At 30.6% G+C, this 16,047-nt stretch overlaps 4 protein-coding genes across 9 annotated transcripts; 3 read left to right on the top strand and 1 right to left on the bottom strand.

The window, feature by feature from the left end:
- Positions 1–1,595: 1,595 nt before the first annotated feature.
- On the top strand, positions 1,596–4,651 carry LOC105144794 (uncharacterized). The gene is made up of 4 exons (XM_011053950.2): positions 1,596–1,755; positions 2,451–2,767; positions 2,888–3,089; positions 3,186–4,651. Exons 2-4 carry the CDS (start codon positions 2,451–2,453, stop codon positions 3,441–3,443), a joined length of 777 nt encoding a protein of 258 aa, XP_011052252.1. The 5' UTR covers positions 1,596–1,755; the 3' UTR covers positions 3,444–4,651.
- Positions 4,652–5,485: 834 nt separating this feature from the next.
- On the top strand, positions 5,486–7,594 carry LOC105144797 (flavin reductase (NADPH)). Its single transcript, XM_011053958.2, has 6 exons — positions 5,486–5,670; positions 6,207–6,371; positions 6,465–6,554; positions 7,036–7,167; positions 7,230–7,386; positions 7,479–7,594. The coding sequence occupies exons 1-5, from the start codon at positions 5,589–5,591 to the stop codon at positions 7,373–7,375; spliced, it is 615 nt and encodes a 204-aa protein (XP_011052260.1). The 5' UTR covers positions 5,486–5,588; the 3' UTR covers positions 7,376–7,386; positions 7,479–7,594.
- Positions 7,595–7,689: 95 nt separating this feature from the next.
- Naa80 (N-alpha-acetyltransferase 80) lies at positions 7,690–10,912 on the bottom strand. Of its 5 annotated transcripts, none has more exons than XM_011053952.2 (5): positions 10,705–10,912; positions 9,824–10,099; positions 8,831–8,945; positions 8,609–8,742; positions 7,690–8,473 (listed from the first exon to the last, which is right to left on the bottom strand). In XM_011053952.2, exons 2-5 carry the CDS (start codon positions 9,906–9,908, stop codon positions 8,115–8,117), a joined length of 693 nt encoding a protein of 230 aa, XP_011052254.1. In that variant the 5' UTR covers positions 9,909–10,099; positions 10,705–10,912; the 3' UTR covers positions 7,690–8,114. The 5 variants fall into 5 exon arrangements, with proteins under 5 accessions (XP_011052254.1, XP_011052256.1, XP_011052258.1 ...); XM_011053954.2 differs by lacking the exon at positions 10,705–10,912 and having other exon boundaries at positions 7,690–8,262; positions 8,328–8,473; positions 9,824–10,304; XM_011053956.2 differs by lacking the exon at positions 10,705–10,912 and having other exon boundaries at positions 8,831–8,949; positions 9,824–10,304.
- A 139-nt stretch (positions 10,913–11,051) lies between these two features.
- twisted (Protein O-mannosyl-transferase 2) lies at positions 11,052–15,975 on the top strand. 2 transcript variants are annotated; one of them, XM_011053959.2, is made up of 14 exons: positions 11,052–11,641; positions 12,016–12,099; positions 12,188–12,272; positions 12,363–12,467; positions 12,583–12,691; positions 12,769–13,037; positions 13,375–13,481; positions 13,656–13,848; positions 14,097–14,300; positions 14,378–14,529; positions 14,617–14,705; positions 14,783–14,931; positions 15,018–15,427; positions 15,587–15,975. In XM_011053959.2, the coding sequence occupies exons 1-14, from the start codon at positions 11,559–11,561 to the stop codon at positions 15,690–15,692; spliced, it is 2,145 nt and encodes a 714-aa protein (XP_011052261.1). In that variant the 5' UTR covers positions 11,052–11,558; the 3' UTR covers positions 15,693–15,975. The 2 variants fall into 2 exon arrangements, with proteins under 2 accessions (XP_011052261.1, XP_011052262.1); XM_011053960.2 differs by lacking the exon at positions 11,052–11,641 and having other exon boundaries at positions 12,175–12,272.
- Positions 15,976–16,047: the final 72 nt, after the last annotated feature.

The following is a 16,047-nucleotide window of genomic DNA, read 5'->3' as shown; positions in this document are numbered from 1 at the left end:
TTTCTGATTGCGAACTTCCGAGATCTTACGGACTGTCAAAAATTCATAAAGAAGGTCATCCACTGAGATTAATTATTTGATGCAAACACGTTTTTTGCAATTATAACACACGAGGGTTGAATTTGATTCCAACTTGATGTAACTCTGCGTCTTAAGAATATTATTAATTTTACTGAAGATGGCCAGATTGTGGCCGAAACGTTTAATGTTTTTTATTGTAATTCGTAATGCAAGAATAATTAAATATCACTAACTACATCTTGTGCTGTGGTTCTTTATGCTCTTTCTTTTCATATATTTTTGAAATTATAACCACATTCATTTTTTACATTTTTGGATATTAAAATTTGTCAAGATTTAGGCCATTGGAGATTGTTTTTCTTATTTTTTTTTTATTTTATGTAAAATTGAATTTTTAGTGCGAAACAAACAACGGACTATAAATATCAGTCATAAAGTGCATGGGATGTTCCAAAATTCGTTACTCAAAATACTACAGCAAGGAATCTCAAAAATTAAGTTTTAGTGGTAAAGCTATTTGTATATTTTTATTTTAAATGTTAGTTTTAGAGATACAAAGTTTTAAATTATAACCAATTACAAAATACGTTTATATGTATCATATATATCGCATATATATATCGTGTACAATCGTCGAATGTTTCGATTAAATTCTGGCCTTCAACAAAGTAAATAAATTTTACATAGTGTTCATTACATAATGTAATAATTCCCCTACATATATGTAACATTGCTGTATACAAGATTTTTCATTTCGCAATTAGAACTGCATATTTAGTGCTGTTATTTATATAATTTTGATGTTTAAATTTCGAGAGTTATGTCACTTTTGTTAACGTCACATTTTTAACATAAAGTTTTTCTATACATTTTTTCCTGAACATTCCTGATAAATATTTATGCGTATAATATTGATTTATGTTTATACATATTTATACATATTTATGCATAAAAAATTTTGTACCGGGTATTACGGTGCGTAGTTTTGCTCGTAATAGAACCCATATATTTTTTCATATTTTATTGTAATTTATCATTTTATACAATAATATTCCGAAAGAAATGTCGTTTTCTTCTATCGTTTTTTTTATTCTTTATTGAGTTTATTGAAAGCGAATTTAATCATTAAGATAGAATTCTTATAGTAATTTGTTTTTATCTTTGATATGATGAAATATATTAAGAAATAGTAAATAAAAATCTAATTAATTTATTCTCAATAAAGCAAGTTTAAAATTTTCCATCGTATAATTACATTTACATAGCGTATAATTACAAAAGAGAAAATTTTCCAAGCAAAACAGGTTATAATATAATGTTAAAATGACATTAAAATAAATCGCAATTGATCGAAAAATAACTTAATTTTGACAATCATTTTGGAGTTATTTTCACATTAATGACTTTTTATCATGTTTTTGAATTATAATTAATTATTAATATTATTATTAATTATGTACAAGGATATAGATAATTTAAAACGTATCTTACAGCAAAAATAAAGTGTTATGACATGAACGAACTTTATACCGTTCTTTATTAGCAAAAAAAGAGTAGGGATCAGTATATAAGCGTCAATTTAATCATGTTGGTTTATAACGTTTGCTTATCATCAATGTGTTAAAGACATCTCGTTATTGCATCTCGCTATTACAAACGTATTTCGCGTTTATTGAAATTATCTGAGTTGCATGTGTATTTTGTAAATCATTCAATATCATTGTAAATATCACAGTAAGTATTTATAATATTATCTTTTTAAAATATAAATCATTGTTTTACATAATTCGGAACAATAAATGTCATGCCTTCAAATGTCTCTTTTCTTTTTTCTTCCTTTCGAAAAACTTACACGTTCATACATCCTTCTCTTTTTCTTTTGTAAAATTACTTTTTAGTGTAATAGAAATAATAATAGTAATGTGAAAACATAAAAAATAATTAAAGGAATAATTTTTGCATTGTTTGTTTCAGAAAAAAACAAATTTGGAAAAATGTAAAAATATTGCTCCTACATAATTATGCATAATTTTATATATAATTATACATAAGTAATTTTTTTACGTTTCTTCAAACTTGATTTTTTCTAAAATAAATAGTGAAAATTACTTTTTTAATTATTTTTAATGTTTTCACATTATTATTTCTATTATACTAAAAAGTAATTTTACAAAAGAAAAAAGGATGAATATGTATGGACATATTTCATAATATATATAATTATATATATTTATGAACATTTATACATGTTTATGTATGACAAATTTTGATACTACATTTTTAATGTCTTAGATTATATGACATAACGTAGTAATTTAATGTGATTAATTGGATTTATATAAGAATCAACATTTTACTGCTATAACTAGTCGCTTGATGAGCGATACGCTATTGAATACATCTAGTTTGAAAAATGTTATCTATTTTAGATGTCTTTTGCGGGAAAAGTTGTTCTAATAACAGGGGCCAGTTCAGGAATTGGAGCTGAAACAGCTATTCACTTTGCTCAACTTGGTGCATCATTGTCGATAACAGGACGTAATAAACACAATTTAGAAAAAGTAGCCGAACAATGTGGGCAATCCAAGCCGTTCATTGTAACGGGAAATCTAGCCAATAAGAACGACGTGAAAAATATCATCGACTCGACAATCAAGCGCTATGGCAAATTAGATGTTTTAATCAATAATGCTGGAATTTGGGAACCTGGTGGTATAGAGACCACAAGCTTGGAAAAGTTTGATAAGTATGTACTAATAAGTAACTTGTTTATATGTATAAACATGTATGAATATTGATAAATTATATTCTCTATTTGAAAACACATAGATATGAAAACGTATTTTTAACGTAAATCTGTTTTCAGTGTTATGAACGTAAACGTTCGTTCGGTATTCCAATTGACAGCACTAGCAGTGGCACATTTAATCAAAACGAAAGGCAACATTGTAAACGTTTCTAGCTTAGCTGGATTACGACCAGGAGTAGGTTTTCTGGCATATTACATGAGTAAGGCGGCTTTAGACCAATTTACGCGTTGCATTGCTTTAGAATTGGCATCACAACAGGTGCGTATAGGGATAATAATGACTGTTTCTTTTTTTTTTCAACAATGAGAGTTTTAAGTATTATTTTGCGTCATATTATTTTAAATGTAAAAATAGGTGCGAGTGAATGCCGTAAATCCTGGCGTCATAGAAACAGACATCTTTCGAAACTCTGGAATGAATCAAGAACAGCTTAAAAACTTTTTCGAGCAGTTTAAAAAGGTACATGCTCTAGGAAGAAATGGTGATACTTCGGAAGTCGCGAAGGCCATTACATTTCTAGCAAGTGACGATGCTAGTTTTATGACAGGGGTGACATTGCCTGTAGATGGAGGTGCGCATATTTTGTCTTCTAGTAGTATTGTTTCTATATAATCTGATAAAAACGATATATGCAAGATAGTAACTAGTTATATAATAAGTTTAATGTCAAATAGAAGTTAAAAAGTTAATAATGTATATTTAGCTTAATTTAATTAATTTTAAATAAATTATGTTTTAAATTAATGTAGTTACTTTTAAATTTTATATTAACTTTTTCTTTTTAAATTTTTTTATCTGTTTAGACGCTAATATTTTTTTTTCTATAAAATCTTAAACATTAAAAGATTAGTTTGGAAAAGCTCAGTGATTGTGTGATAGGTGCTCGTATAGTGCTAAAAAATGAACGTGGAAAGTTGACAAACTTAGTATATAATGCTATTGCGTGTATTCTTATTTTATATTTGATCGATAAAAAAAGAAAGTACAACCTAACTAGAATAACAAGTCACGGTAACGTCATCATTTTAACGTCAAAATGTTAAAATGACGTTAAAATGAATTGTAAATGATATTTTGCAGTCATTTTGACATTTTAATATTATAACTTGTTGTTCTGCTTGGAAATATAGTCTTTGCATCAGAGTATCATTATCTAGTACAATGCTGAGATTTAGTTGCACATTTCCTCTGATTTTCAACTTGGTTGTTGCCCTTTACTTCACCAACCCGCGCGTGTTAATTAAAGTTAAAAAAAATAGCGTTTAGAAAGATAAAAAAATTTAACAAAAAGAAGTTAATAATAAAATCTCGGCATTGATCTATTATAATAATTGAGACACTCCTTACACCTTGTTATGACCTTCAGATTCCCGTGATCCCCGAAGGTTATACTTGTTATCCTTATTTAACATTCGGAAAATAACAAGAATGGATATCTAGGTAGCATTCGAGTTGGAATCTGAACATATTAATATGTTTAAAGCCCTAATGGTTTTAGTATATTACTGAAAGTTCACTGAATTTAACCGACTCAAATATTGTATCTCTGATTTTCTAGGACTTTAATATATATAATATATTGTATAATTATATATTGTACTTACATTAATGATAAGGTATGTACAATATAATTGCATATATTCTATTCTATTAATTGCAAGAAAGTATATTTAAAAAATTAGATTTATATTATATATATTGTAATTATAATATTTGTTATGTTCTATATGTATATGCTACATATTTCCATAAAAAAAAAATGCTTATTAATATTTGTATCTAGCAAAAAGAGAAAATAGAATAAAACCATTCTTTTAGCATTGGGTTTATATATATGTGTATTAATCATTTCCCAATTTTATAATACATTTTATATAAAACAAGATAAGGTAATTTTATAATAAGAGAAAAATTTATGCAAGGAAAATTTAAATATCTCGATCATAAGTAAAAATCACTATATATGTACAAAATAAACAAGTAGAGGACATTTTTATTAAACTAAAACGGTCAGTTTGGAAATTTAATTGATAAGATAGAATTGTAACTTTATATCTATTATTTTATAAATAATATACTTTTACTATAAAAATATTGGAAAATTTAAATTTAACTCAGACATTCAGTTAATTTGTTGTAAATTATAATCATTTAGTTTTTATTTTGCCAATAAAAATGATAGTGTTAATTGTTATTTATATTATAATTATAATACACAATATTGTTAAAATATTGTCTAAATATTTAGGCTGATATTAAAAAACAAATGATATTACATAAGAAACGGTTAAATTTTTAAATTATTATCGTGATAATAAGTATGATAACAATTAAAATACACTTCTGTACAAAGAAACATCATTAGAATAAACATTTACTATCTAACATGTTTTTGCTGAATATATTATTCTATTCACGTTATACATCTCTGAAAGAGGCTGCATATTTAATAATTATTAAAATGCACTTTAATGCATGATGTAAGAAAACAAGACTTTGTCGACAATTTTATCTTCTTACATTATGCATTAAACCTTACATAATAGGCTAATATTGCGAAAAAAAATATCGCTATTTATTAATCATTGCATCATGTTATCAGTATAATCAGTACTCATGACAGTACTGGCGACGCATCGTCGATTCTCTTCTAATAGAGCTTGTTAAAAAACGAGAAAAAGATAAATGATGCGTCATCCTCGCAAGGCAGATATAATCACGTAGTTTCATAACGCGCATCACGAGCTCAGCTGCAAGATGAATCTGAAGAAACGAATCGTGTTATTTGGCGGCACTGGAAACACCGGTCTTTGTTCTCTGAGAACCGCCGTGGAAAATGGTAATTCTGCTGTTTATATGCGCTATTATTGTATTTTTTTTATTATGTATTTTTTTCCAACCAACAATGTGCTGCGTGCTCTTCGCATTTGCACCACATTACACCTTTCGCACTTGAAACGGGGCGAATATATATAATTAAACGTTAGATAGAAAAGAAGAGGAAGAATAGAAAGTACAAAAAGTTCAGCTACAAAGAACGAACCTATACATATTACATGTAGTTGTTGTTAAAAAGTTTCTCGTTCTGTCACTCGAGATCACAATTTAAAAGATCAGTAATCATAAATAATTTAGAATATATAATTATGAGTTATATAAATTTATTTTATAGATCTACTTTTTATAATTAAAAATCAGAGTTCATTAAATGATATAATTAATATTTCCTCCTATCAAAGTGTACTCGTGACATATAATTATTGTGTATATGATTTTGTAATTTTTTGTGCATAATAAATTAATTCTTTTTTATCTGTGATATTCAAATCGAGTATTATACATATAGATATTTTCTCGATTATCTCTATTATTTAGGTCTGGAGGTGAGAGCTTTTGTAAGAGACAAGGACAAGGTTCCTGAAGATCTTAGAAATAAAGTTGAACTAATTGAAGGAGATGTTACTAATGCAAAAGAGGTTGCAAATGCGGTAGCTGATAGAGATGCCGTTGTGGTAATACTTGGTACCAGGACAGACTTGCGTAAGCAACACATATATATTTTTTAATAGATATGTATATATTTTTTCGTTGTTTCATAATATATTCTACTTATTCATTTTATGCTACTTTAAGGTCGTACTACTGTAATGTCTCAAGGCATGAAGAATATAATAGAAGCCATGAAAGCACATAATGTTGAATTGGTGTCTATATGCCTATCAGGTATTGTAATATGTTGTAAAAGCAAAGATATTAAATACCTGCCAAAACTATTAGGTGTTGGAATTAATTCGTAGCGTTTTTTAATGAAAAAATGTCATTTATTTCACATGAGCATTAAAAAATACATTAATGAAAGTACTTCCCATCACTTGTAAAACGCTACGAATTAATTCCAACACCTAATATTAATTATTATAAGGCTTATTTTTTATTGCACTAGACTGCCCTTTCTATCTCACTTTTGTCATACTTTAAATATATCTATCTCTCATTTTAAATATGAATGTACACTAGTTCAATCACAAAGAACAGACTTAATGTAGAAATATATTATTGTGTATAATTTTGCTAATGAAAAAAATATCCTTTTGATACTTCTGACACATTTCGAACTTCTTGTTATTTGGGACTTCTCTTCTAAATATTTAACTTTATTGTATATGCAATACTCTTTTCTAATGTTCATTGCCTAAACTTTCAGCATTTTTATTCTTCAAACTTGAAGCAGTGCCTACTATATTTAGAAGTGTAACTGAAGATCATCAGCGCATGTTCGACTTGATCAAATCAAGCGATTTAAAATGGATAGCGATATTTCCACCGCACATTACAGGTATGCTTACATAATAAGAGATAAAGTATGTAATAATCTTGAGATATTGTTTTTCTCTTCAGAGACACCAAAGTCCAGATACACTGTCACATTCGATTCTTCACCTGGACGAGTAATCTCCAAATATGACCTGGGTGCGTTTCTTGTCGAATGTCTTGAGAATCCTAATTATTATCAAAAGATCTGTGGCATTGCGACCGTGTCATGATGCGAGAAATGGTAGGAATGTAAAAATAATAAGATGCATGTATTTTTTTCTAGTGGAAAAATAAATATATATATTTATATAAATTGTTATTACGTTTGATAAGTTATGCAACTGGCTCGAATTGTACGTGTTGGATGGAAAAAGATCATGTTCTGCCGCTAGAATACAACGAATGAAGAAGGAATATTTACAATAAAGATGTAATCTAGACGAGAGAAATGGCGCTAAAAAACAATGAATCTGCTTGTCGAACCTTCATATATAAATTAGAATTACAAATGTAAAGTTAGAAAAATAAGTCTACGGCACTCTACTTTGCAGCTTATAATAAGAACAGAAGCTTTATTCTCGAAAAATATCGCATACGATAATATTATAGTATACGTTATGTATATTATAGATTTTCGTACATAGATTCAAGAATATAGGCTTAAAATTTGAAGTATCTAATACTTCGAGCTGAAAAGACAAATGCATGTTTATTCGCGAATGATTTCAAACGAATGATTTCATGTTTGAAAAAATTATTTACATGATATATTTACATGACTAATAATTTCCTAAATAGAAGAGTTCAAGTTCTTCGTTAAGTTGCAATGTGCTAAATTGTCTATTCTCTCATTTTATTCTATTTAAATAAAAAAAATTGAGTTCGTTTTTCTGTAAGTATCTAATTTTGTGAAAGCTCTCGTTTTCAGTGCGAGTAGAGCATACTCTAAAATTTAATATAATACCAGTATCATAATTTCTTGACCATGTGTGTTTTTTGAGACAGCATTCGCATGTCGAAAAACTTTGACAATTGAAAGGCTGGCATCGGGGGTGGCGGAGGCGGCGGTGGCAATTGTTCGGCGGACTGATCGCCATTTCGCTCCTTGAATCTGGTCCTACCGAGAGGTGGACTGGCAGTTATGATATCATTAATGCCATACGCTTTAAATGGATCGCACACCTTGTATCCGTTTTTATAGTAAAACATTTCCTGACCATCTGTCTTTAGGTAGATGTTCTTCAGGCCTCTTTTTGCGACATACTCCTCCACGCCACGCAACAGTCTAGACCCTAATCCTTTAGATCTACATCGATAATCGATTACAACTGAAATATTGCAGATATGTAGTATTATTATGATTTATCTTTTTTGATTTATTAACATATATGTTTTCAATTATTCTACTTGTTAATTCTATTGATGTATATCCATTAAAATAAATTACTACTATTTCTGCTTACCAGACTCTATGAAACAGCTAATTTTCGATCTAGCCACCAGAGATATTTTGCAGTGCCCGAGAACCTTGTTTTCGCCATTAATTAAAACTAAACATGTGGGAAAATCGTCACAAGACACACTTAGAGATTTCATTCTGTAATATAATGATATGAAAATCAGTTTTGTCGATGTATCTTCATTATTTTCCTTAATCTTTGAAACCAAGAAGAAAAATAACACACCGTGCAGTTTCACTTCGAGGCCATTCAGAATTAAGCAACTTACAACAGTCTTTAATCAAGTCAGGCCGATGGTGAAGAGGTATCACTACGTACTTAACGTCACTTTCCGTCATATCTGCCTGCAAAATTGGATATTATTAGATACTTCAAAGTCGGATCAATTAGATTGTTGAATTTGTAAAAAATATTGAAAAGTGTCTTTAAATATATATATTACTATTTATATAGTTATATATATATATATATATATAACTATATAAATAGTAATACATATATATATACACACACACACACACACAATTAATATATTTCTAATAGTAATAGTATTTATTACAATTACTGGTGTATGTATACTTGAAGTATTACTATTTTTTCATGTATATAATTATCCTAAATCTCTTTGCATTCAAGTGTAAATCTTATTCAAATCTCTATTTCATTTAATTATCAGTATGATCATGTTTTCTACTTCTAGTTTTCTATTATTATATAGAAATAAATATCTTTTTTTTAGATTATTACTATTGCTTTTATTAATTACTATATTGTGTAAAAATCTCAAACTTTATTCTAGTATATATTTACTTGATTTTCCTCAATCGCATCTCGTTTGACACACATATACCCACCTGTCATATCTAAAAATACACTCTAATACAAAAATGAACTACACGAGCTTACGATACAACAATGAAATGACAGCTTATGATTCTACATAGTACATATCTCTCTTTCTTTTTTTCAGCTGCATTTAAATCTGATATATGTCCTGTCTCATATATTTATAAATATATCTTGGATATGGATGCAGCTGCGAATACACGTGTACGTACCATTACAATTGTGAATATTACAAACCGCTGTAGTGGAAAGAAAGTCTATCAAACAATCATGCATCCTGCTCTACTGCCTGCTTTGACAGGTGACTACAAATCGGAGTACAAATCGACGAATGGAAAGAAGGAAGCAGAGCGATGAGAAGGGTGTTCTTACCGTGTTTCTCAACGGAGATAAAGAGAATTCGTTTCCGCGCGCTCGGACGCGAACCTCGCCGGTGACGATCGACGCAGTGTCTCATCTCAAGTTTTTCGTTCTCGAAACGATATTTCGGGATTTTATCCCCACCGCGTTATGCCGCATAACGCGGTGGCGTCCATAACAAGGCGCGCCGCCGCACCTCTCCGTTTTCGTTTTCTTAAGTTTCCCGGAATTCTTACATTTCACCACATTTCGCTTTTCCTGCTGTACCAGCGCATGTCTCGTGGCTGTCTAAGTATTTGGTATTTAAAGAGAACGGGAAGATTGCAAATACTAAATAATTCCTAACATATGCTCTAAACTTTGGATATCCGCTCTTACATGCAATTAGTGAGTTCTTTTAAATGAATTGTTTTAGAACTGTATTGTCTCATATGATATTTTCTGTCCACAACACACAGTATTCGTGATTAATTTATTGTATTACAGAAGGAAAGTGAATTATAGCTGCTTCGAGGATATTTATGATTTTCTCCAAGAATAGAAGAAAGTTCTTTAATAAAATACTGTTTCATCAAAAAGAAAAAATAGGATAAAATTACACTTCCTGATTAATTCCGTAATAAATCGGAGATATAAAAGTTCTATTTGTTAATATTAAATATATAGGCTCGTATTCAGAACGCGCTTACAATGATGTAGCACGTTAACATGCTATAATTTACGTTACGCATACTATAGAATTTCAGAGATAAAAGCGCGCTTTTATCGATAAAAACGCGTTCTGAATACGGGCCATATTCTGTAACGTTCGGATATAATAGAAAATAAGACAGAGACAAAATGCCAGATTTAAGAGTTCTCAATTGAGAAGTTCCACCCACGTGGCGACCTACGAGAGATCGCGAGAGACTTGGAGAGACTTGCCCATGACCGAGTCTATTATTGTTCGCTCCGACGAGGAAAAAAAAAGGAAGATGACCCTTTTCTTTCGGTTCCGTCCCACATTTCTTCCCGTAACCTCTATTCTATTTGCGGATCCGTGATCCGCATTCTCGTGCACGTGATACACCGCACGTGACAGTAGGCCTATTCTTTTTGGCTGAACTTTTGCACTGGTTCATCTTTCTTCCTTTTCTCTCCAGCAGGAAAGAAGAAAAAGAAAGATGAACTGGTGCAAAAGTTCAGCTAAAAAGAACAGGTCTATTGCACGCTCGATCTGACAGGAAACTGTATTACTGATGTGATCAGGGCATCAATTATGAAACTTTATCCCTAGGATGGAAAGTGAAAATTTTAACCATTGAAGTTAATGAAAAAATTTTTCCCTTTTCATTTTTCATCCTAGGAAAAAAGTTTCATGATTGATACTCTGTAATAGAATCATGGTATTGCAAAAATTCATTGATATTACCGACAAGTTTTGATAGTTAGTTCCATTTTGTTGACTGTGTCACAGCAGGGGGGCGCCATAATTTCTAAACCTTCTCCTCCCCAAATATACGGGATTTTATTGCCTCGTGTATCATAGCTCTGTCCTCTGACAGCAGATTTGACGTGTCGCATAACGGAGTGTTGAATGTGGAATAATGAATATTTGTTTGAACGCTCAAATTAATAATTGCTGCAGTATAATTCAGTAGATCGTATATTTGGCCGTCCACTATTGTTTATACGTAATTATTTCACTCCAAATGCAGTAACGTATTTCACAACTTTACTTGTCAAGTAAATAATAACGAAGCAAAATATGAGAAGCGGTACCCAAGACACCGCTTGCAAATTGAAAAATGCGACGACTTCGAAAACGAACGAAAAGGAAGAAAGTGGGACGTATGTATAATTATAATTTTATCAAAATTATGTGGTTATCTTGATTGTATATACTTTTTAATGCATCTCATATGCATCTCACGATTCTGTTTGCTTTTCAATTAATTATTTTTTTCTTATTACAGTATATAAAAATTATTAAAATGCTGGAGATACTAGGTTTTTTTTCATTTTATCCTCGACAAAAATATTTCTATAAATTATGTTTTATATTTCTGTTCTTTTTTCTATAAAGAAAATTCTTTACTAGTAATAATTACAGAATATAATAATTATTGCAAAAAAAAAAGAAAATATTATTCTTTAATGTGATAAATTAGCATGAAATAAGTAAGATATTGCAACATAATTACAAGTTGGTTTTATGTTTATAGAGACTGGTGGCTCCTGTTTGGAGGTATAACTGTATTTACCTTAATCACTAGATTTTATAAAGTTACAGAACCTCAACATGTATGGTAAGAGAAATCAAGGATTTTTATTAAAAAATATATATTTCTTATTTAAGCTTTTTTTTAAGAGAAAGTTCTTAGAAACTTCTTTCAGTTGGGACGAAACACATTTTGGCAAAATGGGCAGTTGGTACATAAATAGGACGTTTTTCTTTGACGTGCATCCACCTTTAGGAAAGGTAGGTTTCTCAAAGAAAATTCTATACATTTTCTCTAGAAAAAATATAACTATCACATGAGACTAAAAATATTTTATATTCTATTTTTAGATGCTCATTGCTTTGTCGGGATATATGACGGGTTATGATGGGACATTTGCTTTTGAAAAACCAGGAGATAAATTTGAAAATATTAATTACATTGGCATGAGAATTGTAAGTTGAGCAAGCTTTTTTCAATTAAAATAAAACAAGATCTATCAAAGGATTTAGAAAATTTATCGGAAGCATTAAAGCTGCAAAGATTTAATCAGAAATTTTTCTGGCTTAGTTCTGTACAATTCTGGGTGCATCCACTGTCCCTCTATCATATCTTATTGTATGGGATCTTACTAAGTCAATTTGCGCATCTGCACTTGCTGCCTTTTTCATCTTATGTGGTAAATTGTAATGTTCTTGCGATATAGATAATCTTGAATTTTGTCAAATTAACAAAATGATTCATTTTTCTTTGCAGACGTAGGATTGTTGACATTGAATCAGTACATTCTGCTAGATCCCATATTGTTATGTTTTATGATGTGTGCGACATGGGGCATGGCGCGTGTATCATCATTTCGAGATCGACCGTTCACAAGATCCTGGTGGTTGTGGTTATCATTCACCGGAGCTTCACTTGCGTGCACAATCAGTGTAAAATTCGTCGGACTCTTTGTTGTTCTGCTTGTGGGTCTTTACACCGTGTACGAACTCTGGCGAGAATTGGGTGATTTGTCTAAGCCTATTGTAAGTCATTTCACGAGAATTCAATATCAATACTTTTACTCTTATAGAAGAAATACAGCTTAATACTAGCCAATTTAATACTGACAAATAGTACTGAATTACTTTGAATATTAAAAGTATTGCTCAGTGCTTCTAATACTCAAAATAAATAATTAATTATTATATCTTCTAGTATTAAACTTATGTAATGTCGTAAATAGTGCAATGCTTTGCATTTTAATTGACATGATTAATGAGGTAATTAATAAGTTTACTTTTAATTTAATAATTAATATGAGATTGAGAGAATGGACGATTATAAGTTTCCAAAGAACAATTTTGATTTTGCTTTTTGCAGTCTTATGTGGGGAAACATTTGTTAGCAAGATGCTTTTGCCTCATCCTATTACCGATTTTACTTTACATGCTATTTTTTTATATTCATCTTTCCGTTTTAAATAAAAGGTAAGAATTATTGCATCAATTTACAGAGCATAGTCTGTTACTATTAATGTCAAATATTTTTATATAAATTTTATGTTAATTTTTTCTTATTTCTTAGAATGTCCTGTATAATTTAAGTTACAATTATGTGTACAAACTAATGTTTAATTTACAAATAAACATTGTTATGCTTAGTGGTAGTGGCGATGGCTTCTACAGTTCCGAATTTCAATCGTTATTACGTGGAAATTCGTTGTATAACGCGACGATGCCACGGCAATTGGCGTATGGTGCTACTATTACGTTAAAAAATCATCGCACAGGTGGTGGTTACTTGCATTCTCATTGGCATTTATATCCTGAAGGAATCGGCGCCAGACAGCAACAGGTTGTTATATGTATATACAAGTACTTACATTTAGTACAAAGTAACATAAAGAAAAGTAAAAATATAAAAATGAATTTATATAAAAGATGTAGATTTATAATTTGTCAGGTATTGAAATAAATGATATATATATATATATATCTTACTTCATCTGGAAAAGATGGAAAACGCATATGATAGAATGATTTGAGTGGGCGACATTAAGTGAAACTAAGTTCCTAGTATTTGACGTACGTATCTGATTACAGATCACGACCTATTCTCACAAAGACGATAACAATCTATGGCTAGTGAAGAAATTCGACACGGATGTGATACCGCCAGAACCAGAATTGGTTAAACACGGCGACCTCGTGCGTCTGGAGCACATTACGACGAGACGGAATTTACATTCGCACAAGGAGATTGCACCAATATCAAAAAAACATTATCAAGTTACCGGATATGGAGAAGTAAGTAAAGAAAGATTCCAACGTGATTGTGGCATTGCTTTCGGTTTTATCAAGCGTATTTCCTATTTGTCTCATAGAACGGTACGGGCGATGCTAACGACGTTTGGAAAATATTGATAACGAACGGAAGAGATGGCGACGTGGTTGAGACAGTGACAAGTAAATTAAAGTTCGTGCATTATCTTCATCATTGTGTGTTAACATGTAGCGGCAAAACGTTACCGAAATGGTTGGTAGCGATAAAAATTACATTAAATTTAAATCTTTCGCGTAGAATAAAATTTTCTATTGTACGATCAACTTTTAATTTATCTAGGGGGTACAGCCAGCAAGAGATTTCTTGTAATCCTAATATGAGAGATAAAAATGGATTATGGAACATCGAGGACAATCAATACGCCAAATGTAAGCGAGTGATACAAGCCATTGAATTTATCATTAATAATTAAAGCGATGTATAACACTGTACTGTTTTTTGTTAGTACCAAATGTCAGTTTCCGCGTGTACGCGCCAGGATTCCTTGATAGATTTCTGGAATCGCATGCCGTGATGTTGCAAGGCAATTCGGATCTAAAAGTAAAGGAAGGAGAGGTGTCCTCACGACCGTGGCAGTGGCCTATAAATTATAGAGTAAATTAATTTATATACTATTATTTGCTAATACAATCGTCATTTTGAAGGCAAATCTTGAAAAAAAAAATCCCTTTTCTTTGTAGGGGCAATTCTTTTCCGGGAACAATCAAAGGATATATCTACTCGGCAATCCTATCATTTGGTGGGGGAACATAGTTTTTCTTGTAATATTTATAGTTCTTTACGTCCACGCTTCCGTGCGTGAGCAACGGGGCTGTATCGACGATGCTATCATGTTCAAACAGCGGAGCAAAATAACGCATGCTGGCAAGTGGCTTTTCCTCGGATGGATCTTGCATTATGCACCTTTTTGGGCGATGACCAGGGTACTGTACTTTCACCATTATTTCCCGGCGTTACTGTACAGTTCCATGCTGACCGGGATTACATTGAATCACGTCATTGAGAGCTTCCTGCTGCTGTTACCCGGCAAAGTGGGAAATATGTTTTATCATGTCATGTTAGGAATTGTAATCTCCGGTACTGTTTACAGGTAAAGGTTGCCTTTCATTCAATTCTAATTTCACAATGAAATAATGTTTAATACATATTTTTAAAAATTAGAACTCTTTCGAATTTTTATAGAAATTTTTAAGAAATGATATCGAGAGATTAATTTGATCAAATTTTATATTTTTAATTTAAATTACAGCTTTTATCTGTTCTCGCCATTGGCTTATGGAATGGACGGTCCGTCTGCCATGGATCCCGACAGCTCGATGCATTCTTTAAGATGGATGGAATCTTGGGAATTTTAAAATCTGACTTAAACACAACGCAAAGTATTTTATACATATACTTGTTTTACTGTGCAATTAATGACAGAGTATATTTTATACTATTTTATACTGTATGTGTATACACAACTAACATTGTATGTATATAAGAATATTAACTTAAATCGTTGACAATGACTGAGATATTGGAAATGCTTATCTTATTTATATTATTTATATTTTCTACAAATTGTATGTAGTTTTTACAATGTTTTATATTTTTTATAATCCATTCGTACAATATTAAAGTAGTTTGATAGTGAAACGATGTTGTAACTTGAGTATTTCACTCGTGCCATAGTCATTCCGTCGAAAATGGGTTCCTTTGCAATTTTTT

Source organism: Acromyrmex echinatior, chromosome 18 (assembly GCF_024713525.1).
Source record: "Acromyrmex echinatior isolate Ae372 chromosome 18, ASM2471352v2, whole genome shotgun sequence".
Taxonomy (NCBI): Eukaryota; Metazoa; Arthropoda; class Insecta; order Hymenoptera; family Formicidae; genus Acromyrmex; species Acromyrmex echinatior.
The sequence above is the reverse complement of the archived record's forward strand: the minus strand, read 5'-3'. Positions and strand labels throughout refer to the sequence as shown.